The sequence below is a fragment of the Notolepis coatsorum genome, assembly GCF_963971535.1.
Source record: "Notolepis coatsorum genome assembly, chromosome: 1".
NCBI lineage: Eukaryota > Metazoa > Chordata > Actinopteri > Aulopiformes > Paralepididae > Notolepis > Notolepis coatsorum.
Window position 1 is genome coordinate 104,093,414 of NC_140165.1, and position 25,066 is coordinate 104,118,479.

The 25,066-nt window shown below is 43.6% G+C and overlaps 1 protein-coding gene across 3 annotated transcripts in view; it reads right to left on the bottom strand.

The window, feature by feature from the left end:
- Positions 1 to 202: 202 nt before the first annotated feature.
- The window catches only part of fxr2 (FMR1 autosomal homolog 2), a 53,486-nt gene continuing 28,622 nt past the window's right edge, over positions 203 to 25,066 (bottom strand). For 2 of the 3 annotated variants that reach the window (XM_084315445.1, XM_084315444.1), the window contains 8 exons: positions 24,736 to 24,941; positions 21,506 to 21,592; positions 18,058 to 18,277; positions 16,455 to 16,634; positions 11,291 to 11,485; positions 7,354 to 7,461; positions 2,815 to 2,903; positions 203 to 2,290 (listed from right to left, as the gene is read on the bottom strand). In XM_084315445.1, coding sequence (XP_084171571.1) covers positions 2,180 to 2,290; positions 2,815 to 2,903; positions 7,354 to 7,461; positions 11,291 to 11,485; positions 16,455 to 16,634; positions 18,058 to 18,277; positions 21,506 to 21,592; positions 24,736 to 24,941 — 1,196 coding nt within the window. In that variant the 3' untranslated portion in view covers positions 203 to 2,179. The remainder of the gene's footprint in view (positions 2,291 to 2,814; positions 2,904 to 7,353; positions 7,462 to 11,290; positions 11,486 to 16,454; positions 16,635 to 18,057; positions 18,278 to 21,505; positions 21,593 to 24,735; positions 24,942 to 25,066) is intronic. The other variant, XM_084315446.1, reaches the window with a different exon arrangement.

The window sequence follows — 25,066 nt, forward strand, 5'->3', positions numbered from 1 at the left end:
TCGCACATTCAATGTGTATATTAGCAGCAATTCTAGTGAATGAAACAATGGCTTTTTAAGTGGGATTAATAACGACAACCCCTTCCTCATGCACAGGACAGGATCCACCTACTACTTGGTTCAACTAAGACCATGCAAGTTTAGAAAAATAGATTGCAAACTCACAAGACAGAAATCAAAAAGTTCATTTCGAGAAGAGTGGTTGATTTCACTTCCATTTTTTATTTCATATTTTCTATGATGTGGAAAGAACAACAACAAAAAAAAGAAAAAAAATAAGTTGAGAGCGGTAACCAAGACAACAGTGACAACATGAGCCGAGAGCCAATGAGGTTGAGAGTCTCCTCCCTTTCTCCACCCGTTTGACGACCCCCCCCAGGTACGAGACGACCACCTCGCTTTGACGTTTTAAATCGGTATGTCTCCTGTGCGTCACGCAGGCGCCCGCGCTCATCCCCCACCTCGCGTGAAGGACTCGTCGCGACCGTGCAGTATTTTAGTGTGCTTCCATTTTTGTGTAACTTTTACAAACTGTATGTCTGTGTGCGTTGCGTGTTTATGGCTCCCATCTCGTCCGAAGCTGTGCTGATCCCGCGATCCGGTGGGCCTCCTGGCCCGCCCCACGAGCACCCGCGACCTCTGACCCTCCCGGTGGTCGCCCCGCGTGCGCTTCGGAGGCGTGTGCGCGCTGCGGTGGTTACCGAGGCGCTCGTGTGGCTGGAAGCTAAGTCCCTAACCCCTTCCTCTGTCCTGGAGAAAGGAGGCACAGTGTAGTTCTTTCGTAAGTCTAAATCAACATTTTTGTTAAAGTCCACAATCTGTCTGTCTGGTCTCTGTGTGTCAGTCTGTGCCGTCTGTAAGGCTGTGTGGGCACAGCCCTGGACCCTCTAAAGAAGTCAAAAAGGGAGGGGGAGGGACGAGCAAATGACCAACCGCCTCTCAAACCTATCCGACCAATAGCGGCCTCGCCTTGTTGACCTGCCCAGGGCTACCATGCCGACCGAGTGTTAACTTCACCCTCCCCGCTTAGTTCTGTGGTTGCCAGATATCTCAACTGTGCACACATACATACAAACACACATACACGCACTCGCACACATATGTGCTAACCCCCCCCCCCCCCTCCCCAACGCTGTCCAGTACACGCTTAAAAAAAAAAGAAAAAAGGGAAAGAAAGAAAGAAAAAAAAGGAGGAAAGAAAATAGGACAAGCGCCTTGAATTTCGTGTTTGGCACCGGACTTTAGTTTATTTTTTATCTGGCCAGTCACTCCCTCGGTTCCTGTATACATCTCACCCTCTCTCTACCGTAACCGTAGAGACACCTCTGCTCTCTATTCCGCTCCTCCCTCACAGGTCCGTCCGTACGCTCCCTCCTCGGAAACAAAAGGGAAAAAGACATCCCGCCTTACTTCCTTTTGTGGAACCAAAAACTAAATAAAAGAAAAAGAAATTAAAAGAAAAAAAAACCTGTAAAGTTATTTTTTTCTTCTCTCAAATTCAAGGCACAATGTCTATCAATAATCCAATCTCTGACTGACTGACTGTCCTGTCCCATCCGCTTTGTCAGTCTCCAAACCCCCTGGGTTTAGGGTACGATCGACGCCTCGACGAAGCTATCGGACCGTCCCGCGCCAAACCCCCCCCCCCCGCGTGTCCCTCCCCTCCGGCTAGCGTCGCCAATCTCTCTTCTCCTCTGAACGTTTTTTTAACACTTTTAAAAGAAGACGCGTGAGAGAGCGACCGCCGAGTCCTAACCAGTGATCAACAACAACAAAAAGATAACGGAAGAAATAAACAAAAAAACAAAAATAAAAAGACAACCGTTCCAAAAAAAACAAAAACACAAAAAGAGTCTCGTCCTGTTTCTCGTGTTTCAGTATTTCTTTAAAAATCAAGTCATATCCACCAGCTCTTTTTTGGCAAGCTAGTTTTTTTTTCTCTTTTTAAATAAGCACTAAGTACTGATAGATAGGATAACATACACAGTTACGTGTGTTTTTAAGTAGATGCGTTTGTCGTTTTTTTGTACTTTTTCACTCTCGTATGAATTCAGGTATTTTGTCAGGTATTTTTCACTCATCAGTTTTTAAGGTTTAAGTTAATGCAAGCAGGGACAGAATTTGCCATGAAGTCTTGCTCTAGACGTGGGTTTTGAGAGGGGCGGGATGCCACTCCCCTTTACGAGACGCCGTTGACCAGCGTCAGGGTCTCACTGGCCGAAGCCATGCCGTTGCTAGGGGAGCGCTTGGCCGCGGCCCGCTCGTCCCTCTTGGCGCTGCTCCCGTTCTCCTGGGGGGGGTTGAGGAAAAAGGTGAGAATGGTTCAATAATTAAGAGTGAAAAGGTTATTGAAATCATGGCAAGACTGTTAGAAGGTTTTTGGGTCCGACATCACTTAAATTAGGTTTGGTTAAATCTCCAATAACTGATTTACCATTTATGTCAATATACTTTCTAGAAGTTAGGGTTCCTTGCAAATATCAATTTTTTTTTTATTAGAAAGAATTTGACATAGCTATTAAAAATGATTGCTTGAACCAAAACCAAACAAGAAAATGTTTTGTTTCAAACAAATAAATAGCAATGTCAGATATATCAAAGTGTCCATATATGTTCCATTAGAACAAAAACAGTTCACAGGGCTAGGGCTATGTGCCGATTATGCCATTGTTGTGAGGAAGAATTGGTGCTTTCTATGAGGCACTTTTGCCACTAGTGATACATGGGTAAAAGGCCTAGATTGGCCTGATAATATGGGCTGAGTGGTAATATAGGTCTAGCCCCAGCTGAAAGCGTGCACGGTTCTGTGTGTACCTTGGGCTCAGGGCCGGCGTGGTTCTCCTTCTGTGGCAGATTCTGTCTGCTCTGGGACTCTGCACGGGAAATATAGTCTGCCACGGTCACTAGTGGAACAAACATTGAAGACTTAATATACAGCGGAAGAAACACTGAATACCTAATCTACAGCTAAAGAAACATTGAAGACTTCATCTACAGCTAAACAAATCATTGAAGACTTAATCTACAGCTAAACAATCATTGAAGACTTTATGTAAACCACATTAGATACTATGCTCAAGGATCCCTAAGAAAAGGAAGCCGATATACACTGTTGGCAAGTAAGAAAGAATACAACTAGGGCTGTCGCTGTAACCGCATCACCACAATCCCGCGGTGTCGTCACCCACGGATGCAGAACAGCGTCAACAGTGTAAAAAAAAAAGGGGGGGGGGGGGAGTCATCATTTTTAACTCCGTTCATTTAATGACGAGGCGTCCGTTTTCCAGTAGCATGAGCTAACTTCACGTTTCCATACAGTTTACAACTCGCACATTAAATCAGGATTTATTTTCATATCCCGGACTCGAGCCCCCAATGTATACCTTTTCCTGTATTAATCTCAACCGTGATAGAGTTTGCAAACGTAACTTAACGTTCGCCATCTAACATTAGCTATAGGCTAAAGGCCTCTAAATGCTACAGCAACTGCAACACATCAGCACGACTTCAACGCAACATGTTGCAGAGGGTGTTGTAGTGTGTTGCGAGCATGTTGCGTACCTCTCCCCAAAATCTAATCTGAACAACCTTGCGTTGATGTTGCGTAGCAGTGATTGGTTGGTTAGCGAATGGGGGCGGGGCTGTCGTAGAATAATATTGGTCGCAGGGAGGAATACCATCCTCGAGTTAATGTAATTTATACAAATGGAAGTATTGATTTCGCCGTAACGAATCAATAAAAAAATATATCGTTAACTGGAATATGTTAGTTTCTTTACACATATGACAAATCAATAAAAAAATCACGAATTAACCGGTGGTTATCCTATAAACACTTTGCCGCCCAACCACGAGTTAACTCGGGTTTCGGTGCCATGCGTTGAGGACCAGAGCCACGAGTTAACTTGTGGCAAGTTGTTATTGTTTTATTCCATATTAATAAACGGATCAAGATCCCCGATCGACTCTGCAGATTTACCCGCCTCCTTGAAATTGGCGACATGCAATACCAGCCAGATCCTCTTAGGGGCGCCATCGCTCCACTGCAGTATCATTGTGGGCGAGTGGATAATTTTTTCTTTTTACTGTCTATGGGCGTTTCATATGAGCCTGGATCCCAAGCAAACATCCTCCACCGTTGATCACATTTCGAAGCGCAGATTTCAGCCTGGAATAATGGGATTTATGATCAGCCAATGGACATATCGATCTACCAGATGCCGATGAATAATGGGGAAATGCTGCCGGCTGACGGTAAGACATTATTAACCCAAATTACAGACGGATCAGACATTGTTGTAAAACGCAAGCGATCGATCAGTGAATGTGGCTACTTGAACGCACACTGTATTGCTAATCAATAATACTAATCGGCGTCCCCCACCGCCCCCATTTCATCCATAGATGCTCTGTAATAGTCCGGATGCTAAGCAGTTTGTTTTATTTCATTCGTATATATACAACAGAAATGCTGTTCGATATAACGTGACTAGCCGTTAGCCCTATAAATAGCTTTCCAGAAAAAATACGAGACGAAAACTGCGATAAAGCTTATATTCACGACGCTATAAAATGACAACCAACCGATGGAATTTTATTTTCTTTAAGCCATTATGAAGGCACGGTTTATGCACTCGAGTGACAATGAGAATGGACAGATAGCAATACTATAAAGTATATATATAGCTATCCAAAAGTACATCGGTTTGTTTACAAAGCATGGTCCTCCAGCCACATATTAGATGGCTAGGGCCGGTCGTCAATGTGTTAACATAGCTACAACAACACACCGCAACGTTAATATAATTACATGCATCATTGTTTACAATGAACGGTGGGGCTAATCGAAAGGACTGGACACGGACAAGTTAAACAGCAATCAATGAATTTAATATAACAGGTAGTTCGAGCTAGGGCTGGGCGATATGACGATATTATATAAATATCGGGTACAGTTCATTAACGATACACTTTTTCAAAGTATCGTGGATATCGTGATGTTTTGCCCAAGAGGATTGTGTCGCGTCAATCTGTCCACACGTTACTCGTTCATATCTCAGCCTGTGCTGAGATATGCCCATTCCGCGGTCTGTTAATAAAGTTTTCAATCAGACAGATGTATGGAAAGGCTTTTATTATAACATTCGTTGTAGTAAAATCATTATGCCTCATTTAGTCATCCTGTGAAGCACTGGTCTCCTACTCGACGGCCACGGGGAGCTAACGTTAGTAGCTTTGTTGATGTTCAGCACACGGGACATTCAGGAAGTCAAAAACTAATAACGCTTGCCGATTGGTGCTAAGAACAGCAGGGCGGGTGCAAGCGGTGTGACGTCATTGGCAGACTCGACTGTCAATCAAAATGATTATGTTTCCGTCAGAATGAATGAATGAAAACTGTATTAAAAGGTTGCAGAATGGGTACAATACAGTACAGGAGGATGAAGACTAGAAAAAGACTTTCGGCTTTTTTACATAAGGGTCCTCCATTTTCAATTCATCAAAACATTTAGAGACATACATATATACAGTAGTTTCATAAAAATGCTAAAATGCTATTTATTGATTGATTGATTTAAAACTTTAACGTATTGCAGAATGGGTACAGTACAGCTCAATACATACAATTGTTAAGGGGATGCAGACCAGAGAAAGACTTTAGTCTTGTTTACATCAGGGTCCCCCATTTTCAATTCATCATATTTCATATCTAAATCATATAATATCTCATATGCAATATATAATCTAATAATCTAAATCTAATATAAAAATGCTAAATGCATGGGTATTTTATTTTGTCTTTAATGTTAGCTTGCAAACTCAAATACTGTCTTGGTAAGCCTCATAATGAATTGTTTGGGGTAAAAAAGAAAAACATCGTGATGTGTATCGTGTATCGCCGAAAGGTCAGAAAATATCGTGATATCATATTTAGGCCATATCGCCCAGCCCTTCGAGCTGCATTTTCGTGCCTACAACCACAGGGATATATCCGGCTTTGACGAGCTCTCTCTCTCCTGCCGATTAAATTCAGCAGCTCTTCCACCTCGAGTGCCTGTAGCTGCCTGCATTTGCACAAAGGCGTCCATCCCTGCTGCTAGCTAATGTTAAAACTAACCTAAAGTTAGTTGTTCACCAACAATCTACAGACACCAACAAACACAGAACCGGACTACCGGTAAGTTACACAAGCAGAAAAGCATCACAAATACATCCGGTCGGGGGGTTTCAAAATAAAAGAGCGACGTCTAAAGTACCGGAAATACGTTTATTTTGTACATTAACGTTAAAACAAACCTAAACTAACGTTACAACTAACCTAAAGTTAGTTTAGGTTTCCGTTAACGTTAGATAATGTACAAAATAAACGTATTTCCGGTGCTTTAGACGTCGCTCTTTTATTTTGAAACCCCCCGACCGGAAGTATAAATGATGCCTCTTTTTCGGCTCGTTATCAATGGGTTGGTTGAGAAGGGAAGTTTCATCTATCTAGGGAACCTAGCTACATCCGGGGTACAATGTCGCATAGGCTGCGCGTCGATGTTGCAGAAGCATAAAGGCAGAGTGTCTGCAACACTGTTGGTTGTCGATGTTGTGTTGCAGTTGCTTCGCAGTTGCTGTAGCATGTAGAGGCCTTAACACATGTTGTGTGATTAGCCACACACACAACCACGGTGAGAAAATGTCATACTGCGACAGCCCTATCAAAACCCCTTTACTACAGCGATAAGAAGTCTGTGCTACACAGTAATTTTCATTATTTGGAGAAAACACAAGCACTTCCTTCACATAACACGCCCCAACCCCCCCCCCCCCCCCCTCCCCATGAGTGCATTTCTAAATATTGAGGTATACCAAAATGGGAAAGAGGGTTGCGGACAGTACATGCTACATTTGAGATGAGTACCATGTTACCTTTAGTGGTTGACCAGTATGGGTTTTTCAATGGCCAATACAGATATAATTTCTTTTACAATATATACAATATTTATTTTGGATAAAATACAATTTATTAACAAACGAGACACAAAATTGCTTAGGTTCTCCAATCCTAGCTATGTTAGCTAGTTGATGACAGCAAGGTTTGCGGTTGCCAACATTACAATTGTACTAGTAACTGGATATAAAATAATGCAGTATTTTTTCCGCTTCAAAACATCCAAACTTAGTGGTGAGTGTCCATGTTTACCCTTCCATTCTACGTAAGCTACCATGAAGTGATTGGTATTAAAAGATCCCTTGCGATCTCTAGTTTTGTAATGTGATCAGCAGGCACATATAAAAATTCAATATTGTGCAAACGGATACATTTGTCGACCACTAGTTAACTTGACGGGGAGGATGGACACTCACCACTCTCGCCTGGCTGCCTGTCGCGGCTGCTCGAGCCTCCCTCGGGGCGGGTGCCACGGTTACGGCGGCGGCGGCTTCTGTTGCGGCGCTGGGGTCTGCCTTCCTCATCTTCCGGTCAGAAGGAGAATATTTGGGTGAAATTATAGTAGGGATGCACGCACCGATACTGGTGTTGAATATCGATCTGATACCAGGTTAAAATAGGGCATCAGTATGGTCTGATACCAGGTTAAAATAGGGCATCAGTATGGTCTGATACCAGGTTAAAAAAAGGGCATAAGTATGGTCTGATACCAGGTTAAAATAGGGCATCAGTATGGTCTGATACCAGGTTAAAATAGGGCATCAGTATGGTCTGATACCAGGTTAAAATAGGGCATAAGTATGGTCTGATACCAGGTTAAAATAGGGCATCAGTATGGTCTGATACCAGGTTAAAATAGGGCATACGTATGGTCTGATACCAGGTTAAAATAGGGCATCAGTATGGTCTGATACCAGGTTAAAATAGGGCATCAGTATGGTCTGATACCAGGTTAAAATAGGGCATAAGTATGGTCTGATACCAGGTTAAAATAGGGCATCAGTATGGTCTGATACCAGGTAAAAAAAAAGGCATAAGTGAGTCTGATACCAGGTTAAAATGGGGCATAAGTATGGTCTGATACCAGGTTAAAATAGGGCATAAGTATGGTCTGATACCAGGTTAAAATAGGGCATCAGTATGGTCTGATACCAGGTTAAAATAGGGCATCAGTATGGTCTGATACCAGGTTAAAATAGGGCATAAGTATGGTCTGATACCAGGTTAAAATAGGGCATCAGTATGGTCTGATACCAGGTTAAAATAGGGCATAAGTATGGTCTGATACCAGGTTAAAATAGGGCATCAGTATGGTCTGATACCAGGTTAAAATAGGGCATCAGTATGGTCTGATACCAGGTTAAAATAGGGCATCAGTATGGTCTGATACCAGGTTAAAATAGGGCATCAGTATGGTCTGATAGCAGGCTAAAATAGGGCATCAGTATGGTCTGATAGCAGGCTAAAATAGGGCATCAGTATGGTCTGATAGCAGGCTAAAATAGGGTCTGATAACTAAAACAGTGTGCCTAGAAAAGAAACATCATATTCTATCTTCATGTTATGGGATATAAATGAACCAATACCGTCGATATTCACCCCATATTGGCCTCATCTCATATGCTCGTAGTCTATGTTGAATCCATTATGCAGTATAATCTGTGACGCTTATAGAAGCTGTGTCACAGAACAGTCTGGAACTTCTCATAAAGGTGCACGTTAATAAGGTGACTTAAATGACCAAAAACGACGACTTAACGGCCTTAACACATTGGTCGCCAAGAACGACTTACGCGGTGTTTGCCCGCCATGCGTTGAACGCCAACAACGGCGTTGGGATCAATATTTCATTTTTTCACCATGGCATTCATAATTCATCCAGTCTCCTGCAGCGGCACCCTGTATGAGATTATAACGCCTCAATACCGCCACCTGGTGGATGGTCGGGCGAGTTACACTCTCGCCAAAACCGGAAGTGGCGCTGGTGCATCGAGGAAATCCCTCCGGCAGTAATATCTTGTTACGTGGATCCAGACAAACACTAGTGCATTTGGATCGCGTTCTAAACGCAATAATCGATATGATTTCGGCGTTTATTGCGACATACAAACCGGAAATGGATCTAGGAGATCGGCGTCAAATAATTGGGATCTTTTTCCTCCAGTCTCATCGGCGAACGGTAAGAGGACACGAACGTTATTTTCAGCCCGATTGTTTATTCATTTCACTGCAAACCATCTGATCAATGTATCAACCCATACTAAATAAAGCAGTTACTGACAATCAAGGAATTATAAACGACCCCCCCCCCCCTTTCCTTCACGCATGATGAAGCATAATGTATACCGATCATATACATTTGAATTTTTTTAATATAGCGTGTATAGGAAAGAAACACCAATCGATAATCTATCATATTTGTCAAGGCCTATAACTCGTTTTTGGAATTACAGCAGAAAACCTTAAAGGGGAACTATTTTACTATTTCTTCCACTGTTTGGGCACTTTTACACAATTCCTGTGAGTTTATGAAACACCTCTAATTTTCTATTTTTTTTTTTTAATTCATTGTTTTGTATTTCTAATCAAGTCCTCAAAAACAGCATTTTTCTACCTCAAGATCTTAAGCCACTTTGAGCTGACTGTGTGGAGTGGGTGTGAGTCTCAGCACATGGGGCCACATTATTATGCAGCCGAGTCTCTGACATCACAAATCAGCACATTTTCAGATGACTCAGTTCAGTGAGGGTGAATATTGTGAGAGGAGAATTGGAAGAATGCGCCAATATGACACTGTAGGGGTGGACGGTATAAACGGTATACGGTATAAACGGTATGAATTTGCTCTACGGTATGGATTTTGACTATACCGTGTAACCGGTAGGGCAGCTCTAAAATAGCAATGACGTCATGTAACCACAGCGCGACTATTTCACTCGCATTTGCCCCTAAAAATAGATAGAATTAGTCATAGATAATAGATATGTGCGAACTGGAAAAAGTTATTTAGGAGGCTTCGCGCAGTGGGCGTGCCAGCCCCTACCGCACGCATGTAAACACGGGTCTAGTAGTCTAGTGGGACGGGAATGAATGAATGAATGAGAACTTTATTTAACAGATTGCAGAATGGGTACAATACAGTACGGCTCAATACATACAATTGTTAAGGGGATGCAGACCTGAGAAAGACGTTTGTCTTGTTTCCATCAGGGTCCCCCATTTTCAATTCATATAGTAACGTATAGACACGGGAAGACGGCGGCGTCTCCCTGAGCTAACGTTAGCTTAGCTACCGTTACAAAATGACCCAGTCAACTATTCACTTTTAGTTTAATACATGATGAGGCATTGTCTAACCGAACGGTATCTAGTCGGCCAGCTACCGATAGCTCCTGACATCAACAAACGCTCCACAAAGTCTAGTAGAGAGACGTGTATGCTACCTGTTAGCTCACGTTAGCGCAAGCTAGTTCACTGTTCAAAACGAAATGTCCCATTGAACTAAATAATTCACTGAGGCGTTGTATTAACGTTATATATCCGGCTAGCAGTAGCTACAGATAGCTCCTGATATCAATGTCTTATAACACTGATTCGATGCGTATTCGAGCTGAGGGCTTGCTGAGCACAGTTAAGTAACGTTATGCCAATAGGGTCCAGGTGCAGCGCCGGAGAATCCTGGCCGTAGCTCTGCTCGAGGCTACTCGAGTATGGGTCCAGGTGCAGCTCCAGAGAATCCTGGCCGTAGCTGGAGGCTACTAGAGTACACACAGACAGTGGAGCTTGTTGCGTGGTGGCGATGTCTCGCAGATAATACAAGTACAAGTCTAATTATATAATATATATATTTTATAAAAAAAAATAAAAAATTATATAAAATATTTTTTTTTTAATCAAAAACGATGATACCGTGATATATACCGTTACCGTCTATGCTTCAAATTATACCGTGATATAAATTTTAGACCATACCGTCCACCCCTATGACATAGATCATATTAATATAAGTCCACATAGCTAGGAAACAATGCTAAACACTGAAAAAGGCCATTTATAAGATAGTTCCCCTTTAAAAACACTTATATTCTAGACGGTATTACTATTAACACAACAATGTATGAATGAAAAAATATAACGTTCCCACATCCTGAACGATAGATAATCGATGTTGAATGGGCCATAGTAATGTCAATATAGCAATACAATTTTAAAAGTTATAGCCCTGCAAAGAAGGTAAACATCTCCATAGGCTTTCAACAGTGGCAGAGCAGACTGGGTACAATGATGGGCACAACCCCCGGCGCCCAATGTGTTAAGGGAAGGTCCACCTCACACAGCACATCCTCTCCTAACCTAGTCCGTTCTCGTTGGGGCCGGTCTGGCCATCCGACTCGGCCGCGGCGTCGATCACGCTGGGCTCCTGGTCGTTGCGGCGGCGGCGTGAGCGTCTCCGGCGGTCTCCGCCCGCGCCCTCGCTCAGGTCTGCGTCAGCCAGCTCACCCTCGCCCTCCAGCAGGGAGTATGGGTTGCTGTCCGGGTCCTTCAGAACTGCAGCGCAAAAGATGCCGACAAAGACGATTGAGACTCTAGACCAGAGGTTGGTCAACGTCCAAAGAATACATCCAGGTACCATAACCCTCAAGCCCGACAAACCATGGGACTTATCATTTTGGCTCTCAATGTTGATTTTCCATTTATCATGGGTATCAATGACACTCAGCATTTAAAGTTTCTATTTGACTCAGTTTATTGGATCAATTAAGCCTGTCAGTGTGTCAAATGAAGACTTCCAACAATAGGTCGTCCAATAATAAAATATTTTCCCTGGATTCAGATTTGTACTCATTTAACTTTTTACTACCAATTGTGTATACATTAAACTTTACAAAAAGTAAAACATTTCTTGGCTAAAAAGTGACTTTCCGGGGCGGTCAGGTGGCGTAGCGGAGATTGTGCTCGTCACCAATGCAAGAGGCTGCGGTCTCGACTCCCGGAGAGTCAGCATTGCCTTGGCTCGGGCTGATCGCTATACTAACTAGTTTGGCTGAGTTAGGGGGAGGGGAGCCGTGGGTGGGTCCTGGGCGTTGTGGACAGCGACCCCTACAGTTCGGTCGGGGCGCCTGCTCAGCGAAGGTAGGATCTGGTGAGAGGTAGTGCGGCCTCCCACAGGTTACTCTCCCAGTGAGAATCTGCGCGGCCAGGCTGGCTGCCGGCTGGCTGCACATGCGTAGGATGAAAGCATGCGAGTCTCCGGCCTCTCGGACCAACAGTAGGGGAAAGTGCGCAACAACCGGGAAGGGGGTTGGGAATTGGCATAACGACTAACAGTGGGATGGGGGAAAAAAATCGGAAAAAGAAAGGAGGGGAAAAAAGGTAATAAAAAATAAAAAATAAAAAAAGTGACTTTCCCCGTTTCTGAAGTGAGATTTTAGTTGATTGTGCTTCACTGCATGTAGGCCACTCTCTGGTTCCAGTCAAGTCCTGATATATGATACAATGATAATAAATTAAATAAACTAGTGCCCCCTTCTCAATTCTGCACCAAGTGCTCACAGACCCTCTGAATGCCCCCTGGGGGGGGGGGGGGGGGTGGTACCACACCAACACTCACTGAACGGGTGGTACCACAACAACACGCTCTGAACAGCCCCTGAGGGGGTGGTACCACAACAACACGCTCTGAACAGCCCCTGAGGGGGTGGTACCACACCAACACGCTCTGAACGCCCCTTGAGGGGGTGGTACCACACTAGGCCTGCCGCGATAATCAATAAATCAATTAATCGGCGCGATAATTAAAATAAATGCAATGATTTTGACGGGCGCGATTAATTGCTATTTGCGCGTTTGTTTTAATGAGGCAGAACCAGTACCCCTCGTCAGTCACTCTGTGTGGGGGGCCGCTGGCGTTACTACAGAGTACAGCTCCGTGGGGCAGTAGCAACGCTACATAGCTTAACTACAATTCTCAATAGCGTTGCTCCTTTTAACCAAGTAGCGTTCTTTGTAGTGTAGCTATTTTTAGACCCAAGTAGTTACTCGCTACTGCCCGAAGATACTGGACTGCTAAATAAAGATTAAAGATCTAGCGTTGATGCTATTCAATGCCATCAACATTAGCTAAATAGCTAACAAACTAAATACAATGTATAGCATAGCTACAACACACAACGTTAATACAATTACATGCATCATTGTTTACAATGAACGGGTGGGGCTAGTCAAAGGACTGGACACGGGGACAAGTTAAACATGAATACATTTATTATAACAGGTAGTTTCGAGTTGCGCTCCCGTGCCTACGCACCACAGGGCTATTCTATTATATACGGCTTTGACGCTTCCTCCTCATCGTTGATTGCCTGTAGTAGCTGCATCTAACGTTAGTAGCTAACGTTAAAACTAACCTAAAGTTAGTTGTTCACCAACAATCTCAACATTTGTTTTATCATTAGCTCAAAAACACAGAACCGGACGAGACAAGTTGTCCGCTCATAGGTTCTGCTAGGATAATAACAATACTTCCGCTCCGGTCGGTGGGTTTCAAAATAAAAGTCTAAAACACCGGAAAAGACGTTTATTTTGTACAGCGTTTTCCTCCACGAGTACATCATGTGATCAATCGATCTGGATTTTTTTTGCCCATCCCTAGTTTATCCTGTGCTGAAGTCTCCATTCCAATAGAGATGGTATTGTATATTAGTACACTGCACAGTATTGTATATTGTATGGTAACTACGTCTATTCTGCATCGAACATTGTACATATGTCTAAACTGAACACTGTGACCTCATTTTTTTACTTCTAATTTTACTATGTTATTTTATTTCATACTTATCTTGTCTTGCACAGTCTCTGGAGCGTAACAATAAGAAGCATTTTGTATAAAAGTATTCTGTACTTCTGTATGACAAATATTAAAGAAACTTGAACTTGAAACTTGAAAGATAGTATATATTTTGGTGTTTATTTGATTATTGTTTCACTGCCTTTTTATTTATTACGTTTCCACAGTTTTTTTCCTCATACTTTATTAACATTTTGTACATGGTACCGCAAGGTACATTAATAATACATGTACATGTTAAAAGGATGACACAAAAAGCCAGACAGAGGGCTTGTTTCCAGTTTCAGTGTTTTATAATAAACAATCAAACTGAGAATTTTTTTTTTATTTAGGATATTTAAAATGTCTTCCAATGTTAAATAAAGGTTTATTGCACTTTGAAACAGTTTCCTTGCATTATGATGGTATTATTATATTAGTAAAAAAAAATAAAAAGGTTAATTGAAAACTTTTGGGAAATACATTTCTCAAAAAAAATTACTCAAAACCGCAATAATATCGCTTATCGCAATAATTTTCTGGGACAATTAATCGCCCAGCAAAATGTGTTATCGTGACAGGCCTATACCACACCAACACGCTCTGAACACCCCCTGAGGGGGTGGTACCACACCAACACGCTCTGAACACCCCCTGAGGGGGTGGTACCGCCCCCCCTTCAAAAACTCTAGACACTAGACCCAAGGTCTGAATTCTAGAGCTCTTCCAAGTCTATTAAAAATGCATCCACAATAATGACTCAGCTGGCAACATAAGGGTTTTCTGGCATAGTGGGTTTAAATAACAAAAAACATCACAGTCATCATTTTACCAGTGGTCTTATCATGTCGTGTTAAATGGTGGCCAAGGGTCACTGGAAAGACTAGAAAGTCTGTTTATTTATAGTATGGCAATAAAAGGCTGATTTGACATTCTGGAGGCACCGAGGCAGGGCACCATCAAATACATACAAATGGAATCAAATGTTTCATAAATTATATAAAATATCACAAATACATCATTTAAAATAAGTTTAACCATTTTTCACTAAATGTATTAACATTCACATTAACCCATTACTAGCCAGATAAGGATAAATAAATGGAGCTTTTTAGGAAGGTTTAAATACCGTAATTCCTCTAATAGTAACCCCGGCTTGTATTTGTTTCAACTGTAGCGGGTACCAGGCTTGTATTAGGAGGAGGCCTGTATAAGAGGGAGGCCTATATTTCAAATTTTCAAACGGATCATAATGAATAAATCAACATTTTGTGTCAGTTTGAACCCAGTAAAATGTACTGGGTTCATTTATTGAAACCAAGTACTGTATGAAATAGTAAACAGTGCAATTACAGGTGGTCACTGGTCATTTCAATGTTTTCAAAGTGAAATCAAGTAACTAGCTCAGTATTCAGCTCAGTATATTAGTAACCCGGCTTGTATTAGGAGGCCGGCTTATAATTGCTTAGCTCAACAGCGCACCCGGCCATTAATAGAGACCTGGCTTGTATTTGAGACCCGGTTACTATTAGAGGAATTACGGTATTAACCTAATACACAACAGTAGGCTACTACAAGTGTACATTTCATTTTGGAAGATTAATTTAAAACTAAATTATAAAACCGCAGTATTATTCCAAATACCAATATAACCATAGCTGTTGGCGGCCCTCTTTGTTTGATCCTCCAATCACTTAGACCGAGGGAAGCAACGGTTGTGATTGGAGGACAAACAAACAAAACAAAGTTTGTCAGAGGAACGCAATAGTTGTGACTGGAGGTCCAGGAAAAGAAGGTGGAGCTTGAAATAGGTCAAGTACTGGAATGTGGAATGCAGATTACTGAGTGGGAACAGGACCACGTTTCTTGGAGTAGGGTAGGATTTTCAGATTCAATACGAATTTAGATTTTAAGGTCATTTAAGTTCATAAACAATGGAAATTAGCCTTAGACATTATGCCAATAGCAGTAGCCATACCACCAGTTAAAGAGAGAAAACGAGACCTAGGCAACAGGAGAATTGTCGATACAATTTAGAACGTCGATGCACTGTACAGAGAACGTACAATATCACGATACTGGCCATGGTGTATCCATACAATATCACGATACTGGCCATGGTGTATCCATACAATATCACGATACTGGCCATGGTGTATCCATACAATATCACGATACTGGCCATGGTGTATCCATAACGATACTGGCCCAGCAGTATCTACCATTACCCGGCCCATACCTGTACCTCCCCTCCCCCGGGCTGCTATGACGCCCCCACATTTCTCCAAGGGGATCGATAAAGCCACCTGTTCTCCCTTGCCTTCAACCCCCCCCCCCCCCCCCCCCAACGCGATTGATGTCTGTCTCCTGTCGCTCTGTCTTTTTGTGCCATCTCATGCTGCTTTCCCCTGTTCCCCCCATGGTCTCATGTTCCTTCGGTTTTGTTTTTGTTTTGTTTCTTTTGTTTTTACTATGTTCCTAACTACTGTCAGCGTCTTTGGGTCATTGAGAAGCGCTATACAAATAAAATGAATTATTATAGATAAACATTTTTTATTATTCCATTTGAGAATATCCACACTAGCCGGCATCTTAATAACCCTTCAGCAGCTGGAGCTACGGTGACAGTGTGGGCAGTTCAGAATGAGGTGAACATGGCGTCAATATATCCCCACTGGCCCTATGAGCTACCTGAGCTGATTGAGTTAGAGGGCCTGGAGCTGGGCCCGCCGCGGCCTCGTCCTGTGTTGGTGCCACGGCCTCTGCCGCCCCGCCGAGAGCCGCGCTCGTCTCCGCCCACGCCGCGGGGCCGCTGGTCACGCTCCGTGGCCTCCTCGGACTCGGAGGCGTTGGACTGCTCAGAGTTTGTGCCTGAGACGAAACAAACGATAAGCAGCGCGGTGAGAAGCAGACCAAAAAAAAGAGACCCGACACAACAAGGTTGAGGATGATAAAAATACACTGTATTTGGAAAAAACTGGAAAAAAAACTGTGTGGGGGGGGGGGTTCTTCCAAACAGTCCCAGAAATATGAATAAAGTAATAGAAACCTCACCAAAATGCATCCAATAGACTTTTATATACGCCGGAGTCTCCTGAACACGGAGAGACCAATCCCAAGTCCATCGAAACTTTCTCGGCCGAGCTATAGTCACTTATTCGCACCTACTCCCCAAATTCTGCATGCGCAGATTGATAAACCTAGATCTCTGGACAATCCAGAGACTCCGTGGGCAATCTGTGGATGCAGAGTTCGGGAGTAGGTGTGGAAAAGTGACTATAGCTCAGCCAAGAAAGTTCCGATGGACTTGGGATTGGTCTCTGTGTTGAGGAGACTCCGGCGTATAAAAGTCTATTGGATCATGTCTCCAGCACCCCCACAGCCGTAGCTACAACCACTTAATGTCAAGGCTCTCATCCACATTCATTAATTTTCTGCCCCCGCTCTCTCCTCCATGAGCTCAATGTAACGCGGAAGTGCAGTGGTCTATCTGTATGTAATGTCATCATGGGAGTTGTAGTCTCTCATACTAAACTGAATAGACCAGTGCACTTCCGTGTTACATTGAGCTCATGGAGAAGAGAGTAGGGGGATAAAATGAATGAATGTGGATGAGAGCCTCGACATTAAGTGGTTGTAGCTACGGCTGTGGGGGTGCGGGAGACATCATTCAATATACTTTTATACGCACGAGTCTCCTGAACACGGAGAGACCAATCGCAAGCCGATCGGCACTTTCTCTGCCGAGCTATAGTAACTTTTTCACACCTACTCCCAAACTATGCATGCACAGATTGATGAACAATCCAGAGAGACTCCGTGGGAAATCTGCGCATGCGGCGTTGGGGAGTAGGTGCAGAAAAGTGACTACAGCTCGGCAGAGAAAGTGCCAATCGACTTGGGATTGGTCGCCCCGTGTTCAGGAGACTCGGGCGTATAAAAGTCTATTGGATCATGTCTCCAGCACCCCCACAGCCATACCTACAACCACTTAAGCATCCGCGGAGCTAATGATGCTAATGATGGAGCATCGCAGTCGGTTGTGCGATAGTAAAGGGCTAACCTTCTGTATTGTCACAGTGAACGGGTTAACCGGCTGTCGTGTGGCAGTGAAAGGGTTAATGTCAAGGCTCTCATCCACATTCATTCATTTTCTCCCCCCGCTCTCTCTCTCTCCCATGATTTCAGAATACCGGAAGTGTTGCGGTGGTCTATAGTGCACCCGTTATCATGGGAGCTGTACTGCATAGTGCATCTGTATGTAACGTCATCATGAGCGTTGTAGTCTTCTCACCATATCCGGAGTACTGGCTGTTGGAGGCCCTGCGCCCCCGGCCGCGGCCCCCGTAGGTGCGGGACGTGTGCAGTGAGTTGCTGCTCTCGTCCGTCAGGTAGCCCTTCTCGCGCTCTCCGCCGGGACCGCTGGTCCGACTGGCGGGGGCGCGGTACCCCACCCCGATTTGACGTAGCTGCTCGTCGATCTGGAGTCGCTCCAGACGCAGCTGTTCCACTTCCTGCAATGAAGGTAAAATATGTTTTATATCGGACTGTTTATAGTGACACTTCACAGCCTACCAAATGTGCAAATTGGTAATTTAATTATTATTAAGTATTTTATAGGGACCCAGTTTAAAGGAAGAGGTGCTATTCATATTTGACGGGGGCCCAGTTTTAAAAAAAAAAAGTCCGGCAGAGAGGAAGAATGGGAGGAGAGATATGGGGGAAGACATTCGGCAAAGGTTGCCGGGTCCGGGAGTCGAACCCGGGACGGCCGTGTTGCACTGCAGTGGACCCAGTTTAAAGGAAGAGGCACTATTCATATTTTACAGAGACCCAGCTTAAAGGAAGAGGCACTATTCATATTTTACAGAGACCCAGTTTAAAGGAAGAGGCACTATTCATATTTTACAGAGACCCAGTTTAAAGGAAGAGGCGCTATTCATATTTTACAGAGACCCAGTTTAAAGGAAGAGGCGCTATTCATATTTTACAGAGACCCAGCTTAAAGGAAGAGGCGCTATTCATATTTTACAGAGACCCAGTTTAAAGGAAGAGGCACTATTCATATTTTACAGAGACCCAGCTTAAAGGAAGAGGTGCTATTCATATTTTACAGAGACCCAGTTTAAAGGAAGAGGCGCTATTCATATTTTACAGAGACCCAGTTTAAAGGAAGAGGCGCTATTCATATTTTACAGAGACCCAGTTTAAAGGAAGAGGTGCTATTCATATTTTACAGAGACCCAGCTTAAAGGAAGAGGCGCTATTCATATTTTACAGAGACCCAGTTTAAAGGAAGAGGCGCTATTCATATTTTACAGAGACCCAGCTTAAAGGAAGAGGCGCTATTCATATTTTACAGAGACCCAGCTTAAAGGAAGAGGTGCTATTCATATTTTACAGAGACCCAGTTTAAAGGAAGAGGCGCTATTCATATTTTACAGAGACCCAGCTTAAAGGAAGAGGCGCTATTCATATTTTACAGAGACCCAGTTTAAAGGAAGAGGCGCTATTCATATTTTACAGAGACCCAGTTTAAAGGAAGAGGCGCTATTCATATTTTACAGAGACCCAGCTTAAAGGAAGAGGCGCTATTCATATTTTACAGAGACCCAGCTTAAAGGAAGAGGTGCTATTCATATTTTACAGAGACCCAGTTTAAAGGAAGAGGCGCTATTCATATTTTACAGAGACCCAGCTTAAAGGAAGAGGTGCTATTCATATTTTACAGAGACCCAGTTTAAAGGAAGAGGCACTATTCATATTTTACAGAGACCCAGTTTAAAGGAAGAGGCACTATTCATATTTTACAGAGACCCAGTTTAAAGGAAGAGGCACTATTCATATTTTACAGAGACCCAGTTTAAAGGAAGAGGCGCTATTCATATTTTACAGAGACCCAGTTTAAAGGAAGAGGCACTATTCATATTTTACAGAGACCCAGTTTAAAGGAAGAGGCGCTATTCATATTTTACAGAGACCCAGTTTAAAGGAAGAGGCGCTATTCATATTTTACAGAGACCCAGTTTAAAGGAAGAGGCGCTATTCATATTTTACAGAGACCCAGCTTAAAGGAAGAGGCGCTATTCATATTTTACAGAGACCCAGTTTAAAGGAAGAGGCACTATTCATATTTTACAGAGACCCAGCTTAAAGGAAGAGGCACTATTCATATTTTACAGAGACCCAGCTTAAAGGAAGAGGTGCTATTCATATTTTACAGAGACCCAGCTTAAAGGAAGAGGTGCTATTCATATTTTACAGAGACCCAGTTTAAAGGAAGAGGTGCTATTCATATTTTACAGAGACCCAGCTTAAAGGAAGAGGCACTATTCATATTTTACAGAGACCCAGCTTAAAGGAAGAGGCACTATTCATATTTTACAGGGACCCAGCTTAAAGGAAGAGGTGCTATTCATATTTTACAGAGACCCAGTTTAAAGGAAGAGGCACTATTCATATTTTACAGAGACCCAGCTTAAAGGAAGAGGCGCTATTCATATTTTACAGAGACCCAGTTTAAAGGAAGAGGCACTATTCATATTTTACAGAGACCCAGCTTAAAGGAAGAGGCACTATTCATATTTTACAGGGACCCAGCTTAAAGGAAGAGGTGCTATTCATATTTTACAGGGACCCATCTTAAAAAAATAACTACAGGAGTAAGTAAGGACTAGGAACCAAACTGTTCCTTTATAACTGGAGATAAAGTGGAGACTCTGGCAAAATTCATCCAACTCCTCCTCCTGTTTTTGTACAGATGGATTGTGCCTCTGGAGCAAGAAGCGTAAGCTAGCAAATGCAAGAGAAGTTAGCAATATAATGGAGACGGACGTCTGGAACCGGAGAAAAGACGCGCATGCGTTTAAAAGTCTGACACCGGCGACGAGCCCGAGGTAAAACCATACCGTCATTATCCTTAAGGAATGCCATGATGCGTTGGATTCCTCATCCGAGCTACACGGGTCTGAGGGACCAGGCGTCTGAAAGACCGGGGCTGAAGTGCAGTGACAGCAGTTTCTACACTGGTTCACTGGCAGGTTAGATGGGTGAGGGGGGTCACTTTAGAATGAGACAGCTGCACTCTACCAACGACAGCTGAACCTGGTGGGATGTGTCAGAAAGGGGCATGGCCTAAGGAGAGGGGAGGGTCTGACTATTTCTGGACGCCGATGGTCCTGATAGCTGGTAATCTAAACTCCAGCTCCCCCCCCCCCCCCCCCCGCCCCCATCCCACAGAGAGGGGTTATTTATAAAAGCACATGGGCTAAGGGCAAAATGAGGCGCTCTCAGCAGCTTTTTAACATGTGCTGTAGGGGGAGAGAAGAAGACAGGTGACCAATGTGGAATGATTTGCCACGTAGGCCCACGATCGCTGCCTGAAACCCCCAACAAGACAGAAGTACTTCTCTACCAACTGTCCAGAGACACACATACAAATAACTATTAATAACTAGATTCTATTTGCAGCAGATTGGAAATAGCTGTATATACTGAGCTCAGAGTGGGTCATGGACGTGTCCAGCCATGGTGCTGCTGTAGGCTCGTTGCGACTGCCTCCAGCCAAGTGTAGCGGCGCGGTTGCATTCAATTCATTCCAGATGTAGAGGAGCATAACGCAGCCACGAGGTACAACCAAGGTACTGCAGACGCTGTTCTACACTGGAAATTCATTAAATGCAGCCGCGCTGCCGAGATTTGGCTGGAAGGACCCTCAACAGGGGACCAGAGGGTAGACTCGCCTGCAGGTAGGCCACGTGGTACTCCAGCAGAGCCTGGGCGTTGCTGATGTTTTCTTTAGTTCCCACGAACACAAAGGGAACCATGCCCTGTTGACACAGAAAAAGGGGGGGGGCATGAGTTTAGTAGAAAAGATGGTCATCATGTATACTGAATTCATAGCATTTCAATAGAATAAAAACTGTCCTTCCAGATCAAAGCCATGTCCTTGAAAGCCCTTTTCGTCCGGTACACAGTTCCATAGAATTATTTGACGATGCAGTCGTGATAATCGGTTGATGAGTCACCATGGCAACAAAGGATAATTTCTATCACCCTTCAAGTGGCGGTTGTGATGAAGAGTCGTCTGCGCGGGAAAACAAGGCCGATATTCATGGCGGTGAAGAAGATATTCCTCGTGTGCCAAAGGAAAGCGCTATTCTTACAATATCACTGAGGGATTGATTTGGTAACATAAGTGAACGAGGAATTATGTAATTTCACAGTATTTCTGGGACGATCAGTATGGTTAATCCCAGGATGCATGCCGAACAGAAACACGGTCAGAGACATCGAACGATCATCGCAAAACACCGACTCCCACCAAACGTAATTGAAATGGATGCTGCATGTGAACTAGGGCAGTCAACAGGGCTTGTACATCGATTTAAAGATAAGACGTTTGATTTAAATGCAAGCCTATCCATCGAATTTAAAAGAGTCAATAATTCAACAACAACCGCATGGCAATGATGACAGAGGGTTCGGAATCCAACTCGGGCGCGGAGTGTGATTTGCACTCCAAAAAACCTAGAAAGCCCCATTTGGAAACACTACGGAGACCTGGATACAAAGTTGTATGAAAGCTATGTGAACTACTGAGGCCCTGTTCACCACTAGCAACATGAGGACACGTCTAGAAGACATGACCCAAATGAGTCTGTCCAGGTGTCCAGGAGTAGATGTCCCCTTGATATAGAATAATGAATAGATGGGAGGCATTAGTGGGCTGAGCTGATGTGTTGGTGGTGACAGCAGTTTGAGAATAAAGTGCTTTTGTCGTTGGAAGTAGTCATGTCAAAACAATGTTATACAATTGTGATGTTTAACATTTTAGTATTTTTTTTTAATATATAATCAAACGTCATCTTTGGCCAATGTTGACGGCCCGATGTGAACCGCAAACGATGGAAACAACATTGGCTTCTAGTGATGAATCAAAACAGACTTGGCACAAGAATGGTACACGTCTAAACAAACAAATCAAAACCAGCAGGACGTTCACACCCTGGTTCCTGGTATGCAGGGCTCCAGACTAACTTTTTTCACCACCGTCCCAGAACCGTCCCGAAATACAATTTTAACCGTCCCAAAGTGAATGTAACCGTCCCAAAAATACCAGTGCATAATTTTATTTTTTTTAATTAAATTATATAAATTATACTTTTTTTTAATTCAGCTACTGTTTTATATATACTGTTTTTTAGTAATAACTAGAAAGTAATGGTATTTATTCAACAACAGGTGATTGATTATGATACTAATACAAATCTATACACTGAGTATGGGGCTGCAGCACTGCAGATATACCCTACTCCAGCGATCCACACGGACATTACACGGTGTTGCACTCGTTACCAAGTGGCTCTGCAGATATACCCTACTCAGCTACAAGGCTCCGTTGGAGGATCTGTTGTGATTTTTGCACAATAAATATTCAACATTCTCTTTTGAGACTCCGCCTCAGACTCTTATCATTTGGCACTAAAAGCTAAACATTGTCACCGATATGGCTGTCCGGAACATGTCATTAATTGTGTACGCGAGGTGGTTCAGTGACGACGCTAACATGAGCTAGGTTAGCTAGCATGTAGCTGCAGATGGAAAGACTAACTTTACTGGTGAAAATGTGATTTACGTTGGAATACTCCTTTGCCAACTTGCTGTACTTTGCTTGCAGGTCTGCAGCCATTATTGCTGGATTATGAATAGTCCCAACTTTAGCCAAGGTAACGTTAAGCTAAAACTAGCTCTTCAGCTAATGCTAACACCAGCAATCGAACCCATCAGAGCTCCCCGTCACACTGCTCTGTCGGGAGGATGGCATTTAAGAAAGTATCTGCTGTTAAAATGACAAACAGCATTGACACTTTAATTCACGGTGGGTTAAACACACGTTTGTTTTATAATGCTCACAGCAGACCGCAGTGTTGTTGATAAATTACGTGGGGATTTAAGTTCCGCAAAAAAAGGTTCCGCACCGTTGCAATCGTACGGTGCACAGCGCGTACTGTACCGGAGGAGAGGTGGGTAGGAACTTGATGCTGGATGAGCGTATTGCTGCGTTGGGAGGCGGAGATAGTCATTGGATTTGGCAAATCACGCTACGTTTAGACTTCAGTGAACTTAGTCAGCACGAGACATTAACCATTTGACAGCAATATATGCGCGCACTGACAGTCGTCCAATTGACATTTCCTGTCAAAAAAAAATCCTCTCCGTCCCGGATGCGTCCCAGCAAAGATTTCTGTTCGTCCCAAATCAATATTTGATCGTCCCCGGGACGACGGGACATCGTTAGTCTCGAGCCCTGCTGGTATGGGAGATAGTTTTGCTTTTCAGAGGGAAAAGGCAACATTCCCACGAATGTAGAACGTCGTCTGGTAATCCGGAGGTTCCGGGTTTGATTCCCGCTCCTCCCGGGCAGCGTGTCGAAGTGACCTTGAGCGAGACACTTGACCCCCTAACTGCTCCCGATGAGCAGGTTGGCACCTTGCATGGTTGACTATGCTGTTGCTGTTGGTGTGTGAATGTGTGAGTGAATGGGTAACATTTTGTACAAATTGTAAAGGTGCTTTGGATAAAAGCTGCTTATATAAATGCAGCATTTTACCACACGGTGGGCGTTTTGCTCAGGTCCAAGGAAACTATAAAAGAAGCTCATTGAGTCACCCGTCATTTAAACGGGTCATTACCTCGGGTGTCAGAATCATCGTCAATTTGTCGCATTGTTAACTAGCCAACGTTTGATATATTGGTTGGTGTACATTTCCTCAGATAGCTTCTATATTTTGAATTTTAATAGAGGCTTCAATAGAACTGGAACCAAGCAGAGCATAGAGCACTGGTATTCTACTCCTTTTATAGTTTCCTTGGCTCAGGTTGAGATTCCTTTCCACCCTGTTCTACGGGAACCTGAGCAGGACATGTGTGAATATGGTAAATCGCTCGACAGAGCGAGCACTGCACTCACATCTTTCTCCTTCTCCTTCTCATTCTCCTTCTCCTTCTCCTTCTCTTTCTCTTTGCTGCCGGCGGTGGCGTCTCTGGCTGGCCCCTGCCTGCCTCCCTCCTCTCGGGGAGGCTTCTTGTCGTTGTCCCCCTCAATCCGGACTCGCACCACGCCCGACTTGTCCACGATCTCCTGGATGACTTTGCCGTTCTTTCCAATAACTTTGCCTGAGAAAGAGAGAGATAGAGGGAGGGGGAGAGAGAAGAGAGAGGATAGAGGGAGGGGGAGAGAGAAGAGAGGGAGAGATAGAGGATAGAGGGAGGGGGAGAGAGAAGAGAGATATAGAAAACAT